The sequence below is a fragment of the Amblyomma maculatum genome, chromosome 3 (genome assembly GCF_055883805.1).
Source record: "Amblyomma maculatum isolate TAMU_Amacu chromosome 3, ASM5588380v1, whole genome shotgun sequence".
NCBI classification, from domain to species: Eukaryota; Metazoa; Arthropoda; class Arachnida; order Ixodida; family Ixodidae; genus Amblyomma; species Amblyomma maculatum.
Window position 1 is genome coordinate 180,360,680 of NC_139346.1, and position 17,649 is coordinate 180,378,328.

General features: G+C 43.9%; 2 protein-coding genes across 5 annotated transcripts in view; one reads left to right on the forward strand and one right to left on the reverse strand.

Moving 5' to 3' along the window:
• The first annotated feature begins 141 nt into the window (after nt 1–141).
• Stoml2 (stomatin like 2) lies at nt 142–1,378 on the forward strand. The gene has a single exon (XM_084598820.1). The coding sequence runs from the start codon at nt 261–263 to the stop codon at nt 1,335–1,337; it is 1,077 nt and encodes a 358-aa protein (XP_084454946.1). The 5' UTR covers nt 142–260; the 3' UTR covers nt 1,338–1,378.
• A 3,322-nt stretch (nt 1,379–4,700) lies between these two features.
• Nucleotides 4,701–17,649, reverse strand: part of LOC146197080 (uncharacterized) — a 33,824-nt gene continuing 20,875 nt past the window's right edge. For 2 of the 4 annotated variants that reach the window (XM_084598812.1, XM_084598809.1), the window contains 2 exons: nt 15,704–16,289; nt 4,701–11,463 (listed from right to left, as the gene is read on the reverse strand). In XM_084598812.1, the coding sequence (XP_084454938.1) occupies nt 11,123–11,463; nt 15,704–16,289 (927 nt within the window). In that variant the 3' untranslated portion in view covers nt 4,701–11,122. Of the gene's footprint in view, nt 11,496–15,703; nt 16,290–17,649 lie in introns of all 4 variants that reach the window. The other 2 variants (XM_084598810.1, XM_084598811.1) reach the window with 2 other exon arrangements.

Genomic DNA, 17,649 nt, shown 5'->3' on the forward strand with positions numbered 1-17,649 from the left:
ATCGTGGTAAATGTATTTCGTTAAAGAAGGCTGTTAGAGACGCTAGAGTATTATAAATTTGTAAGCAAAAACATTTAATTTGTTAAGTATTAGCCCCAAGCGGAATTTTTATTGCTCTTATTCCCGCTTTTATTAGCACGTTGCGAGTTTGCTACCAACAACGTTGTGCAAGCAAGAAGCGTGATGTTTCACCGGTGACCCTCTGGGCCCACAATTGTGGTGTTAAAAGCATCAGTTTTACTTTAAAAAAGAACCCAAGAATGTATTCATTGACTAGAGCAACGTACAGTAGGACACTTCTGCGAACCGCGTTATCCACGACAGGCCGCTGCGCGCGACAGAGGTCCACTACTCCCATCAACACTGTGATCATGTTCGTGCCTCAGCAAGAGGCATGGGTCGTCGAGAGGATGGGAAAATTCTCGCGCATCCTGGAGCCTGGCTTGAACTTGCTTCTGCCCATTATAGACCGCGTGCGCTATGTGCAGTCCCTCAAGGAAATAGCCATAGACATCCCGCAGCAGTCTGCTATCACCCTGGACAACGTGACACTCAACATCGACGGAGTCCTCTACTTGAAAGTGGTCGACCCGTACAGAGCGAGCTACGGCGTCGAGGACCCCGAGTTTGCCATCACACAGCTCGCGCAGACGACGATGCGTTCTGAGCTGGGTAAGATAGCGCTCGACAGTGTCTTCAAGGAGCGTGAGTCCCTGAACATTGCGATCGTGGACGCCATCAACAAGGCGAGCGGCGCTTGGGGCATCGTCTGCCTACGCTACGAGATCCGCGACATCCGCCTGCCGCAGAGGGTGCACGAGGCGATGCAGATGCAGGTCGAGGCCGAACGGAAGAAGAGGGCCGCAGTGCTCGAGTCGGAAGGTGTCCGGGAGGCCGATATCAACGTGGCCGAAGGCAAGCGCCGAGCGCGCATCCTCGCCTCCGAGGCAGAGAAGATGGAACTCATCAATAAGGCGCAGGGAGAGGCCACAGCCACGCTGGCGAAAGCTGAAGCCAAGGCAAAGGCACTTGACTGGATTGCGGGTTCATTGCAAAAGCCAGTTGGGGGCAACGCCGCGTCATTTTTGGTAGCCGAGCAGTACGTAACGGCATTCAAGAGTCTCGCCAAAGAAGGAAACACAATCATCCTTCCCGCCAACACTGGCGACGTTACGTCCTCAGTGGCGCAGGCAATGGCCATCTACAAGAATCTTGCCCAACCTGTGAATGCAGGGCAGGTCGGAGCAGGGATGCAGTCCAGGGACGACTTGGCTGAATACATGAGTGACGACGAGGACAGAAAAGATGCCAGCAACACCACAAAACATCAGACATGAGGTTGTGAAGGCTCCGCTATTAAAAACTGTTCTGCACTTAGCTTGACCTTGCATTTTAAGCAGCAGCTTGAGTTTGCTTCTCAATTTGTTACAGGCCATTACGTGTGCGACTACATCACAACTGCCCCGTCCCCCTCTCCCTTATTTTTTTTTTTTTTTTTTACATTACGTTGGCAGTTATGCACAGTCATCAACAATCCTTGTATGCTTATGACATGCTGTGGTGTCATTGTGACACTGTTATGAAAACCAAGAGCACGATGAAAACCTCTCTTGTTAACTGTAGGCAGCAACATCGAGGCAATAGAAAAACTGCAGCAGACACAGGGAGGCGACGCAGAGGTACTTGAAACTGAAATTTGCAGCCTAGAAATTTTCCAGTGTCTAAGCAACTATTGACTAGGTCTTTGTAATTCATACTGTGGTTTTGGCAGTCATCCACAGTCAACAATCCTTGTCTGCAGATAGCATGCCTGAGTGTCTTCATGACCACCATTATGTGAGGTAAGAGCACGAGGAAAATCTAACTGTAGGCAACAACTTCAAGGCCTTTATACCTCATAATGTTGTTTTGACGGTGCTCTAGAAAGAACTACCGCCTCACATTTATTATTTCCAAATCACTGTAAGCAAGTTTCAAGATTATAATATAAACCATTTATTGCCACCTGTGCTGCGGAAGATACGTGTTGTGCACCATAATGGCGTCTGTGACATAACTTGCAAGTCATCTGCACATTGAGTGCTCCCAGAATGGTGCGACAGCAGTTTTACAAAATCTGCTGAAGCTTAAGTTTTCCTACCATAAAAGATCTTTTGTCTGCTGTCCATGAAAAACAAACACATAGTTAATGCTTTTCAAAACTGCTGGGTGACATTTCGCTGCTGCAGCCATGGAAGAGCTGAAAGGTGAAAACAGTTGGCATTGTTTTAAGCTTGCTTATAGATAGGCCTCACTCGGACTAGTGGGAAGTGCGGTACCTAAAAGTTTGCAGTGTTGTGGTTCTGCAGTCTAAACTCAAAACAAAGGAGTGCAATACCTAAATATGACAATGTTTAAAGACGTAAAGGTTTCATGCATAAGTTAATGCATGCGCAACATGTACCTCAATTTTCAGCCTCATTTTAAGCAAGCAGGGCTACATGGCATTAGATTTCTAACATTCACATCCCAGGAACTGTAGTGTGCTTGCCAGTTTGCTTGGTTATTTCTAGTAGCAGTCTAAGGCATACTTGCGGCATAGAGGTCACTGCTAGAGAAAATAAAACAAAATGTCCTCTATTAAACGCTTTAACAGCAAGGAATAGGTGCAGCAACACTGTAAATGACTTCTTTTTTGCGAGCTTAATTTTTTAGAAATTTGGGTAAAGTAACTTTGAAATGTCTTGCGGGTAATAAATTTCATGAAGCAAAAGGTATTGGACTCCTTTGCGATTCCTCAGCAAAAATTATATTGATTGTAAAGATGACCTGGCACCAACACGAGATGCGAGCACCAACTGTTCAAGCCAGGACCTGCGAGTGCCTACCTTGACCTAGCCCTAGCAAGTAAGCTCGCCCTCCAATAAAGCTCGTTATAATCTTGGTGGAGGTGCTGGGTATTGTTGGAGGTGCTGGGTGGCGAGTATCAATATTTGCCATGAGATCTGTGTGATTCGTGGAAATTCAAGTCTCTCACAGCTAAGAAGTGATTAGCTGCTGTGTGAATGCCTGCATGTAAAATCGGTGTTTTCTCGCAGCAGTCATAGTATTGAGAACTTGTGTAACCAGATTGAGGCGGCCTAGTGAAGCATGCAGCATTGAAGTATGGCAAGTGGAATTAAAGACCAGCAAAGAAAAAGCTGGCAATAAAAGCAGTTCCGCCTACACTAAAAACAAGGCATTCCGAGGTCTCATGCAGAAGCCCACAATACATATATGATGCGCCCCTGCGCTAGATGCCCAAATGCCGGCTCGGCTCTGCACCAGTGCATCGCTTTAAGGGAATGTTTGGGCCACAAAGAGCAAGAGCACATAATTGCAATGTCAAAGGCACTGATGGCAGTGAAACATCTAAAAGAAAGAACTTACAATTAAGATGATCATATCTACACAGTAAAAAAAATTGACCAGCGAATTCTGTGCCATAAATGCACCATATATGAACTTTTTTTCAGCTACTACAAATTCACAGCATGAGACTATTAGTGATTATTCTTAGTAGTATTTAAGAAAATTTAAGTATCAATTTTTCTTCCTCAGAGATTTTAATGCATTAAAATGAATGCAATGGCTCACACACATTGTTGCACTAAAGAACTGAATGAGGCTAATTAGAAGTAGGCACTTAATATGCCAGCTACCACATATTGCCAATTATAAGTCGACACCCAAACTTCGTAAGATAATTTCTCGAAATAAAAAAGGTTGACTCATAATTGGCAACATTCAGTGTTCAGGGATAAACTACACAAAGCTTATGTGAGGAACTAAAATTAGCAAGCTCTTTAGTTTGGGCTCATGAAAAGCCATTGACCAAACACCTCTTTGCAGACTGCCTACAAAAGATATTAAAAGAGAGCAGTTCACTGACCTCTGGATTAATATCAAAGTTATTGCAGCTTTCGCTCATATTCAGCATCTGATTTTAATGCTGCTAATTGAACTGCAAATATGCCATCATTTGTTTGGGTGACCTGTTGTAAGGCTATGCGAGACGCTGTAGCGGAGGGCTCCGGTATTTTCAATCACCTGAAATTCTTTAACGTGCACTGACATCGCACAGCACACAGGCGCCTCGTTTTTCGCCTCCATCGAAAAGCGGCTGCTGCGGCCAGGATTCGATCCCATATCCTTGGGCACAATAGTCGAGTGCCCAAACCAGTGCACCATCATGGTAGGGCACTCAGTAAGTGCCCACCTCTCTCTCTCTCTCCAATAAAGCATATCACCAATTGTCAACAAGCTTGCACTATGACTATGTGCAACACTTGTGTCAAGTAAGGATTAAATTTCGCCACACATTGCCTCAAGTTCTCTTTCAAAATTGGAAATGAAGAACGTAAGCTAAATCCCTGTAACAACGGCCAAAACCTATGAGGCTTCAAAAGGTATTACAGCGACCTCATTATATCTTAAAAATGCCTCAATTTGTTATGATTCCCAAGCCTCTTAATCACAAATATAATTCTGTGATCTTTAGCACAACTGACTGAAAAAATCAACTGTGGAAACATCGAATAAATGCAAATTAAAAGGAATGAGGCATAATATATTGACATTACCCAAGGATCAAATGCAACTAAGATGAAATAAATAAAACTACTGCACGAAGCTTTCTGTACCTACACTTCGAGAATGAAGACACCTAGGACTCAGTGAAATGGTAAACAAAGCATTTTTATATTACACAAATATTTACATGGAATGTAAACATTCATCTACACAGATGTATGTGTGTACAATACCCACTTGCAAAAAAAAAAAAAAAAAAAAAGAACAACAGCCAAACAAATGTGGCTTGCATCCATAAATAATCTAACAATGCATGCCATCTGCTGACAAAAAATATTAGGCAGTCAAATGATGACAAATAAGTTACTCTCAGCTGACAAAAAGAAAAGCACGAAGGAAGACTGCTCTCACACAACAAATACTTATCACACCAATGATTACTTCAAGCGCACACACACATATCGCAAACAAAATATCTTACAGCAGAGTTGCAATAACTTAATATTGCTCCTTTGGAAATATGGAAAGGAGGTGTGTTCATGTGGGATGGAGATGAAGATGAGATACATACTTTTTTTTTTTTATTTTTTTAACAATGCTTCCACTGAGAGAAGCGTGACAGTAGTTAACAAGGAAAAGTTATTTACACAGTCTTGACACTCTCAGGTCTGGGGTGATTTCCACTTACGCTCCCCAAGCCACAAGTGTCGGGTCGCGGACACCAGGTGTAATAAAACATGGACAAGTGAGACCTAGCACGACACACGGAGAACACTCTCACTTTTTTTCTGCTCATCGCATTGAACTTCACTGACGTTTGAACGACCCAAAAGCGGATGTCTAGAAAGCAGAAGCACGGATGCTTAGACAGCTGCGGCTAAACATCACGTCACAACTACCTGTCAACCAAGCTGATAGCTTTCAACCTTCAGACTGCTTCGTATCATTACAAACAACTTTATAGCAGCTCTCTTTCTTCTTAACACTAAAATCCTGTGCAGCAATTTACTTTTCCAGAGCCAAGTCTGTCAGGTCACAGTAACACGAAGTCATAGCTCCGTGAAGACTACTCAATTCCCCGAACCTTGGCTCCAAGATATTCATCGAAGGAATGATTAAATCAAGACTAATCAAGAAAGCATGTAAGCACATCTGCACAAAAATAGCGGAACCATCTGATTAGTGATAAAGCAATGAAAACATACAATTGAGAAAACAGCAAGAAAAAAAAAATGAACAAAAATGAAGTCAGCAGAATGATCCCCATCCAGTCAGTCACTATACAACAAATACCACTGCAGCAGTGTCAGCTTTACACATTTTCTCAAGACCACACACTACATTACAATGTCTTGCCCAGGTTGCCACAAACCCATTAGCTTGTAGGCCTGCTTAGGAAGCAGTTGACACTGGCTTCAATGCAAGCAGCTTCAGTTTCTTTCCATGCAGTCACTCATTGCAGCTGATGCTCAGAAATGCAAACTGATAAATTTTTCGTTTTAATGCAAAGCCTAGCACTGCACCTCTTTTCCAAGTGCAATTTGCAACCCCCCTAACATCGATTAAAGAGGAAAAAGAAAACTCACCATCATTACCAGTTAAATTACCCTTCAGACTCGCGCCAATACCTTTCCTTTTCTTTTTCCTTTATTTTCCAACCTATTCTTTTAGGCACGCAATTATTACACTACAAATAATAACAGATCTGGCAACATCACAAATTAAAAAATACAACTTCCAGGCGCTTTCCTCGATTTCAGTGACTGTTTGCTTCCTTCATATGAATACCAGTGTACAAGCATGTGCAAAAGAGGAGAGACCATGCAAATGATGACAGACGTGCATAATTAGCATATCTGACGGCACCATCCTGTTGAAATGTACACGGTGCACCCTGTCTAATGCGCTGGCCTGTCTTCCCACACAAGTTGTCAGACATGGCTCTTTCCAGAAAAAAAAAAAAAGCACTACCATCTCTTTGACGAATGCCTGTAAAACAAACAAAATGTGAACAGTAACGTCACAACTACGCTACAAGGCAAGAACACTAAAACCAATCCTCCTAATCCTATAGTACTTTAATTGCTCGTCTCTATGCAAAAACTTTCAGCAATTAAACAGAGCACCTCCCTCAGACACTACATTCCGAGGACCAGCTTTTTAAGAAGCAAATTTAGTGAGCATAGAAAGAAACTTCGATCGGGCCATTTGATGACCATTTTCAATGAGAAATTAAAAAAAAAGAAAGCATGAAAAGAAATTCATGCACTACAGCCAGATCCGTTTCCTTGGCGTACTGCAAGAAGAGAAGAATCAACAAGTGAAGAAGCAATGCCCCACCAGCATTGTGGTGCCTTTAAGCAGTTCACAGCCACCATTTCACATTCACACAGAATAAATTATGCATTATATCTACATACATATGTATATGTGCCAGAGAGAAAAAAAAAGACAATAAAGCACGCACAATAAATTATACAACATATGAGAGGAGAGGTGAAACAGCAGATGATAGTCGCTTCTAACAACGCGTTGTGGTAAAGCACATTGTCGATAACAAGAAAGCAATAGTGTGGAGCTATTCAGAACAGTCTTCTCTAGCTCCTCGTCCATTGTTCACAACGTAAATCATGCACAGGGGAAAGGGTGAGATGATGAAGAAGGAACTGTCAAGTGGCAAAAAACTGCACAACGTCCACACCTGCAGACGTTCTCATATGAAAAAAAAAAAAAAAAAAACAAATTCTGCGCACATGCTTTACATGTAGCTGAAAAAAAATAAGGGCAGGCATTATTCCTGAAAAATGCATGCATATACTTATGAAGGTGCTTAAACAGCAACATGATGACATTTTTCGCCCTTACAGTAGTCCTCTCAGTGAATTTAAAAAGGCAACAAAATTATTGTCAATGCTGGTGTTAGAAAAGCTAGCAAAGCACATTACCACAAATGAAATCTGGCACTCGTTCAGTCTGCACCCAGAAACCATTCAGTAAGACAAACAACATGCCTTTGCATCCTGTGCATGCCGGTGTTGCATTCCCAGAGTCCAAGTAATTTTTAATTAATTCAACGGCAAGCTCCCATCACAGATGTTACACATCAGCAAATATTTGTCACGATACTACACATGCAATTCTAAAATAACTGTTTTTCCAGGGCATTTCAAGAAGACGAGGGAACTTTGATTCTAAGACGACAGTGACTCAAGGTGACACAAGGTGAAAGCAAGAAGTGTTACTTTTAAGTAAAGAACATGTCATTAGGAACAAAAGATTGACCGCTGAAGCCGGCGTGCATTCAAGACTGACGCATAATGCAAGGCAGGTACAAAAACAAAGATATACATGAAAATAAAATCCAGTTTGTTCTAGCGCATTCCTGCCTTTTCATCCTTTTGCCTCTTTTTAACATTCTGTACTGCTTCAGCTGCAAATGCTTATAAGGACCGCCATGACAGATAACACCAGAGTCATTTGGTCAGGAAACTAAGCTATGAAATCGGCTCACATCATGAAGGTTCACAAGTTCATCACCACTAGGAGAAACTTGCCGTTCAGCCAATATTCCTAAACGTCCACAACCAGCACAGCATACACGAATCTTCATTTTGGACTGTCCTGTGAGCATTACATTCACATCTCACACCTGTTTCTTCACAAAGTCTTGAATGGGCAGCCATACCAAGTCGTGAACACCACAATGGATAAAGCTGCAAATGTTATAAGGTTCACTTTGACATGAGAAGGAAAAGACGTCTATTTGTTTCAGTAATTTGTAATGCTTAAAGCAATCCTGAAATAGCATGAACTATAATCTTTACAACTTGTGCTACACTTCATCTCACATGCAGTTTCGTTAGGTATACTTTTGGTCCTATGAACCAACTTGTTTGATCCGGTTGATCTAAGTCAGGTTATGTCAACAGGCACTGCAATAAGCTATGCATGCACTAATACCATGAGTTCCCTTTTAGCCTCTCAGTAGTTCATGACATTAGTGTTTGTCAATAGATGTCAATAGAAAGCTCAAAGGAAGAAGGGGGCACTTGAAAGCAAACTGAAATTTAGTAAAGCCAAAAACCAATAGCTCTTTCAAGTACCAGACACAAAATATGACTGACACAAATTATATAAGTATAAAGAAATGAGCAAAAATTCAGAGATAATATTAGTTTCTAAAAAAAAAAAAAGAAGAAAAAAAAAGAGGAAGGAAGGAAGGAAAGAAAATGTCAATACTGCAACCCCAAAAAGAAGGAAAACTAGAACATTACTCCCTTCACCTTCCCTTTGTCAGGTACCACAAATGCAATATAGAAGGCAAAACAGCAGGGGAAAAATGTGTCTAGGAGTAAGCTAAATTCCTTTCTGCAAAAGCAAATGTTTTCCAGCTCGTGCCAGTCACAGCTGTATGCTTTAACACTCATGCCGACAGCCTCAGTAGCATAAAGCTACTGGCATCGGCACAAACGAGCATAAAACAAAACAACAAACTTGCACCACATTTGATGCCACTTGTCCATGCTGATGTAAACACGTCAATCACGGTAAACTCTCTTTGGACCCCAGGGAGATCTTCACTTCGGAGCACCGCTCCTGCGTCTTTACAGAACACGACTGAATCTGCCGCACTTCAAAAGTGACAGTGCTTCTAGATGATTTCAGGCTGCTTCAGTGCATCTTAAGGGATGGAGAGCCATACTGGACTCGATAAGCCTTCTTCATTCTAGTCCCTAGTGCCCCGGCAACCTTGAAATCGCAAAGTAATCATGACTACTACACGCAAAGTGGCTTAGTAAAGCATTCTCTACTTTAAGGAACAAGTAGAATGCAAGGAGCACAAAATACACAAATGAAATGAAACGTATCCTACAACCACAGCTACTGCAGCCTGCAAGACATCTGCTTGCTACTAGAACCATGCATTGTAAGAAGAAAGAAACAAAGTACATGCACAAAAGAGAAAGTAGGGCAGGAAGCAAGCAGAAAAGCCAAACACTGCTTTGCTCACACATGACGACGCTTTCATGACGTACGGCAGAAAGAGGTCAAAGAAGAGCAGCGGCACATTCAAAAAGGGATGCAAGTGCAGTACACAAGAAAGCCTCTTTCTGCCTGGAAGCTTTACAACTGGAATAAATATCCGAGAGCAAAGCAGCGGAAAGTGAGTGTGCATTTATACCGGACAGGAAGACGCATGATTTGCCAAGATACTAAGCTAACCACACCGCGAGAGGCTTCTCTGTAGGCATACGTGTTAAGGAGGGGAACAGAAAGCAAGGTGGACTCTGCAGAGCATGAACCGCCGTGGATTTCATTCAGTAATAAAAGAGCTAGGGTTTCCTACGCACAGACAACATAGGAGAGAAGGAAGGAGAAACTCTTGTCTCCAAATAGTGTTTTCTAGTTAGGGAACTACAGACTGGCTGTCTCTCCTAAAAGTGGATATGGGCCAAAGATTGTTACCAGCATTCGCCTATGACAACACTTCAAACTAAAACAACAGGTGTATATTTACGATGAAAGATGCTGCTAGTGCTTTCAATTTTGGACGATCATATACTTCACAGCACACATTGAACAGGAAGATGCCATGCGGTACAGCCATCAATACCCCAGACACTTAATGAGAAAAATCTAAATGTTGCATGCGCAACAGCTCGGATTGCAGTAGCACGCTCACTGTTCATCGTTATGAACCAGCATATTTCCAAAGGTACCCCAACACAGCTGAAGAAAGGAGACTATGATATGCAAGCCATTTTTTTTGTGTGTGCCAAGCTTATTTGCAGAGTAAAAGGATTTCAGGAGAAACAACTCCACGCGCACAAGAAAGCTAAATGAAGAAGAAAAAAGAACAAGTCTGAAAAATAAGAAAAATTTTGCGAACAGCCCCTTCGTGTAGCTATGTTCTCGCAGAGACTTAAAAACCAGTCTCCATACTATGACAGGGTTCCCCCTTCCTAGATCACAAGCAGCTCTCTCAGTGTGCATGCCAGTCAGCAGAAATAGCCAACACAAGGGAAGCAAGTGCTGCAAAGATGCACTCTCACTCTGCATACTTTTTTGTCTGTTTTGCATCCGTGACAAGACCGGCAGAGTGTGCAAGAAACGCCTATCGCACCAGCTAGAACCAGAGTGAAGCAAAGCACGAAGGGACCAAGCCAGCATGCAGTCTTCAAGCAGAAAGAGAAGAACAATGAAGGCAGGTAGAAAAACTACCACATAAACGCCTACACAACAATACGTACACGACAACAGCCTTTTTTTCTTTTTTTTTTCTAACTTGTCATAGACGCATGCATTGACTGGCAAAAGCATTCCTCTGCAAAGGTGGTAGCGTAATATTAACAGAATGTGCTTTGCTGCCTCACCAAGCCACTGTGGTAACTTGGAAATGGCGTTTTCTTTGGGAAAGCAACACAACATACCATAAAGTGGCAGAGCGAGTGCACGAGAGTGGCAGAGACTGAGACAGAACAAAAAAAAAGGGGGGCGGGGGGGAGAATATAGAGAGAAAGACGGGAGTGTCTGCTGCCAATGCGGGATGTCACTGACACATAGGGAGATGTCACTGGGCCGTGCCAACGCTAGAGGAGGTGGCTGGCTGGGCAACCACATTGGGAAGGCTGACAACAACCAGGGGCTTGACCACTGCCGTGGCGCCAGCATGGTGATGGTGATGATGATGGTGGCTGTTGCTGCCGGCCGTGGCAGCGGCAGCCGCCAGAGAACCGAGCCCGGGCGAGAGGAACTGCTGGCTGAGCAGGGTCGGCAGGTGGCCCACCACCGAGATGGGTGCCATGAGGGGAATCTGCCCGGTGGGAGCAGTTGCTGCGGCCACGTGGGTCACGTGCGCTGCTAGCTGGGACAGCGCAGGGCTGCCGCCCCGCACTGGTTTCAGGGTGCCCACTGCATCACCAGAAAAGGAAGAAATGGCACCTCTGTACCAAAGCAATGAACAATGGTTACAAGGCAAGGCTCAGTCATGGCAGAGCAATCCTGTTAGAATATACAGTAAAAAAAAAAATGAATATATCATCTCAAATGCGACAGCAAAATACATTAAACTCTAGTTTACCTATCTGACCCCTGCTAAGTGATAAATTTGGATAACTCAAACTCTGAGCGCAGTCTCGACCGACGCTTATGTAAGTCAGGTTGGATACGGCTGGCTAATTAAAACAGGGGTCACAAGTTGAGGTGCGACCCACAATGTTAGCTATATAAAATCAGGCCCCCAACATGAGCTGCATGGAACAGCGGTGCCTGCGCACCTCAGACACATACATTCTGGCAGGCACAAAGACAATCAGAAGTCCCCATTGCCAAAATACAGCACCAGCAGCATAGTTTTGGTTCACTCCTCTTAAATTCATGCTAACCTGTTGCCGACATCAGGAACGTGCACTGGCTTCTCACGTCGTATTCGACACTGCTTTGCACGTCATTGGTCTTTTATATTGGGATAGTCATGCCAGTCTCATGCCTTCAACTATTAAAACAATTGCGTCAAAGGCCCCATTCACTGAAAATCCGGCATCGGCACTGGCGTTGTGAGAGAAAAATCACTAGCATGGCGCTGGCGGGCGGTAGCTGGCAGGCTGTGCACCAAGTGAATGTAGGATTGCCTGATGATTGGTTTGGCACATAGAAGTGTTATGTCTGAATTAGCCTGTGAGGACCTTCGCATTTACGTTACCCTTAGGCAATGCAGGCACACTCATATGGATTGGTTAAAGCGAGCTTTATATGTGGGCCGGTAGCCTATGTTATACCCTTAAAGACGGGGCTTAAGTGTCCCCCGTAATTTTTTTTTTCCTTGCATCCACATGCTTCCGCTCTTCAAGTACACTAAACTGTATCGTTTTGAGGATGCTTCACTGCCCCTAAAAAAAGAAAAACGCAGCGCAAAAACGCCACTTGTGAAAAAGCCCCCCTGCTATTGCATCACACTGTCGAAAAGGCCACAGAGCCACTTAAGATTTTGAAACAATCCTTCCAACATTCCCAGTAGTGTGTGCAAAGCAGAGCACTGGACAAAACCATGTAAAATTGTCGTTGCTTAGTTTTCATCTCGAACATAGAGGCAATTCCCCTCTAGCCATTCCTCAGACATTTCTACTGTGATGCAAGCAGTTTTTGGCAATATTTTTCGGGCCATTCCCTATTTTGAACATTTTTCCCAGGCCCTTGAAGACCAAATAAGGAGATTCTTTTTCACTAGGTATATATAAATTTATTTATTTATTTATTTATTTCATAAATACTGCCGACTGCCCTTTGCGGTCAAGGCAGGAGTGCACAAAGAAAAAAAGAAAAAAATATTACAAAGTAGTAACAACCAAATAACAGCAACACAGGGCGATTACAGTACGAGAACAAAATTCAATAAGACCAACGGGAAGCAAAAAAGTACAGGCAAATCATCCGCCTCAGGCAAATTATTCTATGTACAAGGAACTGCATGACATAAGCTCATCTGCAACCCAAAAGAAAATATGATTTTTTACCAGAAGCGCACTTCTTGCAATGGCGTAACACTCATCAGCATGTTGGCAGTGCCCAGCTTGTGCTGAAAGGCCTAACCTGCTTTATAACAAAGCCACAGTGGATGCAATTTTAAAACTAGACACTGCCAGCCAATTCTCCTACCTATGAAGCGAATGAAAATTGGGGCACACGTAAGCTCGGCTTCTAAGGGTATGACACGACAGTGTTCGTGGCTCCCGTCGATGGCTCCCTTTGCAGATCATTGTTCGCATAGATCCACTTTGCAACTCAATCATAATCCTTTAATCTGTGCCTCTATTACCTCATGCAGCATACAGGTGTAAGCTACGATACTAGGTAAATATAAAATAAATATAGAACCCCACATAACCTAGCTCTACAGAAGTGCGTGAATGGCCCTAAGGGTAGCATGTCTGACTCGGAATGCAAGGCTCTCAGAGGGTTTGTTTCCCTTCACCCTCTCCTCTGAAATGAGAAGCCCGAGTTGGAAGGTCTTGCCAAATGGGCCACGTCTCGCACAGCCCTACGACCATTTAGTGCACGGCCATGGCTGCTGCCAGCCACCACCTGTCAGAGCAACACCCATAATTTTTTTGACAATGCCAACGCTGGATTTTCTGTAGGCTGGGGAATTTAACGCCATCACGCTAATACCTCATTAAACCGAGGCAGAGTTAGTTTCCACCGAGCGTTTGGCAGCTAAGTTATGCCAGGCGAAGGCTGCAACTAGGCTTAATTTGTCGAGATGACTTCGCAACAGCAATGTAGCATGGATTCACAGCAGCAGTGGTGACAGCAGCCAGTCAAGGCAGTGCAGCTGACCAGTCTCGGCGCGCAAAAAGTGATCAAAGAGAGTCGTTAAAAGCGCCACTAAATGCAGCACACTGCTCCATACAGCAAATGACTGACAAAACTGAAATTCAATATACTGCACAACTTTCATATATACTACCTTTACATTGGATTTCCAAGGTGATACTAGTTTGAGCTTTCAATATAGTCAATAATTCAAACTAGCCGAATTCTACTGGTACATCCACCCTGAGCTGTACATCAAAAATTCAACAGAAACACTAGAAAACTATGTGCAACGAGGTACGGTACAGTGAAATCTCATGATACGATTTTCGCAAGCACTAAAAATTAAAACTAGAGGTATGTGTATATTAAGATGTTTCATTATGACTAGAATACGAATATGAGAAAAAAATGCCCTTGAATGTAGAATCGAATATTGAATGCCTGATCAGTGAGAAAGAACTGAAAATTAAAAAACTGCAAACTTTGTTCGTCTTGTTTATTTCAAAATTCAAGCGGTATTTGTAAATAAAATTAAACCATAATTACACAGAAATGTATATACCACTGAAAGATCTAGTGTAAGGCATATGGGTTTAAACGTCCCAAAACGATGCCGTAGTGGAGGGCTCCAGAAACTTCGACCACCCGTAGTTCTTTAACGTGCACAGACGTTCCACAGCACACAGGCACCTTGCTTTTCGCCTCCACCGAAAAGTGGCCGCTGAGGCCGCTTAACCAGTATAAGCCAGTATCCAGTGTAAACCTAACACAGAATTCCATATACCATTTTTTTTTTTGTACTGGGTGGAGCTATCATAATGCTGCTGAATACAGTAAACTCTCATTAACTCAACCTTCAAGAAGCCAGGAAAATGTCCAAATTAACCGAAAGCTTGAATTAATGAAAGGGCCAGGAAAAACTGCTGAAAACCAATTGCATCACAGTAATTTTAACTGATGAACATCTGCACAATGGTTGTGTGCATTTGAGACGAAATGAAGTGATAACGACGCTTTTTCCAGGCTTTGTCAAGCACTTCACTTTGCGCATGCTATCGGGAAGGCCCTCTCCACAAAAGGGAATGTCCCTGTCTGTCCAGAAAATGGCCCCGTTGCATTTTGGGGATGCTTCACTGCACATTCTACGAAATCAGGCATTGCAGTGAAGAGTGCAGTGCAGTTTCATCGTTTAGCTCCCTACCAGTGCCAAAGCAGTGAAGAGTGTCTAAAGCTTTGTGCTCTGCCAATTTCGCTAAGAGCGTCACCCCTACAGATGTTACTGGCACACAGCATGTTGGCACATTTCCAAAGTCAGCGCTCTAGACAGCAACAATGACAGCATGAAACTGAGGAAAACTCTACGAAACAAAAAAAGAAAAAATCAACGATAAAAGTAGGGGTGGGTTCATTATTCAAGTGGGTTTGTAACGTCAGTAAATAGGGTATCTATTGAAGATCATATCGTGCACCGATAATCGGCCATGAGCATACTGTTACTATGGCTACCATCAGCTTAATTCAAAACCATGCAAATTACAGAAACATTTTCGCAGCCATATTACTTCAACCCATGCGAAAATACGATTTTTAGGTCGTACACAAATGCATTACCTCCACAAGGCATCGGCCAGGAAGAAGTTAAGTATTATGCTGAAAAACTCGTTAGGTGGCGCCATATCAGAGGGATTTTACTGTGCGAGTAAATTTCAATCGTAGGCAGAAAAGATAGAATTCTAGGCAGCACACAATTATAAAAAGATGAGTGCCCCGTTAAAATATACTTAGGAACCGGAAACACCAGAAATGAGGATTCACAGCAGCTTCACTAGACACTTACCGGCTGAGTTGGAGAGCACCGTGGTACCAGAAACTCGTGGGGTAAGAATCTGTGGCAGGCCCCGTCGTATAGTTGGTGTCGTCACAACAGTGGCTGCAGGTGGTCCAGCCACTGCCACGACAGGCTGCGGGTTTGAACCCCCGGATCCTACCGTTGCAGCAGCAACTCCCCCTTGTGGTCCACCAAGGAACAGCGACTTGGCTGCCGTCACCAAAGTGACCGGTGCCGGGCCTGTCGCCGTGGCTTGCCTGCCAATGCCTGCCGCTGCAGTGGTCGCCACGCGCACCAGGGACTTGGCTGTCGTTGGCTGTGCCACCACTGGCCCCGTCGCCGTGGAAGCCGCCACAGCCAAGGCCACCAGGGGAGTGGCACCACCGCCAGCACTGGGCGACGCTGCAGTAGGCGCCGCTGCCGATGGTCCGCTTGACGCTGCCGCCACACCAATAACTTTGACTGTGCCACTTGGGCTGGCCACCACTTGCACTGCACCGGCCGGGATACCTGGTACCATGGCAGCTGCAGCACCACTCATAGTGGTGGGGTTTTGAGGAACAAGGCCTAGGCTTGCTGGTGTGGTCACCTGTGGCTGGGTCATTCAGGCCAGAAAAAATGTGCACATATAAAAAATGGTACTGCATAAACAGAGTGTTCCACACGGCATTCCATGCTAGAGCATGAAACAATAGAAAACAGGAACTGGCAATCCTTGGCACACAGTGTCTCATGTCCCCATGCTAACATATTAGTATCATATTTTCTGGTATATATAAGTCACAGCACCTTCGAACGGCTGATTTTCCGTAAAAAATGCAGATAAGTCGCACCAGTGTATAACACGCGCCTGTTCACTAGATAGAAAACTCACTGAGGATCACGCTCAGAGAGTTTGTGACGAAAGCATGCTTACGGCGGGGCCACACATGCACAGGAAAGAAGAAGGAAGAGGGGAGTGGCCGGAGCAGCGCCGGTAAATATGCAACGCCAACTAGGCAACTGCCTGGCCTTCTTGGTTGACTTTATTATCCGGAGCACACTGGCAGCTTTGAGCAAGTCCCGGATAATCTTTTTCTATAACCTCGTACTGCCTCCCTGCAACCCAGTACCCATGCTCCTCACCAAATTAAACTGCACGCAATCTGAATTTTGCGTTGTAACTTTCTCACCTCGCAGCCGGCACCATGGTTAGCAAGAAATAAGACACGACACGACAGATGTGATGAACGAATAAGGCACGCTGCTACATTCATTATAACGATACAGCGATCAAAGCAATGAAAATGCCATGACGAATGGAAATAACGCGAATGGAAGCGGCTCGAAAATTAAAATTTGTTATTGGCAAGCTACCGTTCTAAAATGAATGACGCATTTTCTTTCTTCAAAATTAAACTGTCTATAAGAATGTATGAGCTCTATTTCGTTTCTGCGAGACAATTTGATGTTACTTTTGAGTTCTTTCAAAATGCAGTTGCTGTGCATGGCAGAAGATGGCGCGAGTTGTGGCGCACGTTTCTCGCCTCTGGTGCATGCCTGCGGCGCCCACCCAATATTTTGCCACGTAAAAATTGTAAATTGTTGGTTTTAACACCCCCAAAATGACATACGGGCTATGAGCGACGTCGTAGTTACTGTGTCCGGATCAATTTAGACCACCTGGTTCTCTCGTGCGCCGACATCGCGCAGTGCACAGGCACCTTTTCGGGCGTGGACCTAGCATGGCAGCACAATGCGCACGGTGCTGTAACGTAATTACACCATCGCTGGTGGTGCCGTTCCTGGAAATGACAATGTCGCTTAGGGCCAGTACACACACCCAAAAGAAAAACAGAACTGTATGTGCTTATATCAGCTGTACCAATCCCTTTCCTAGATTTTGTGAAATTAAGAGGGGAGACAACGAAGACATTTTTTGCTGCCATTTCCCCTAATTTTGGAAAATAGCCGAG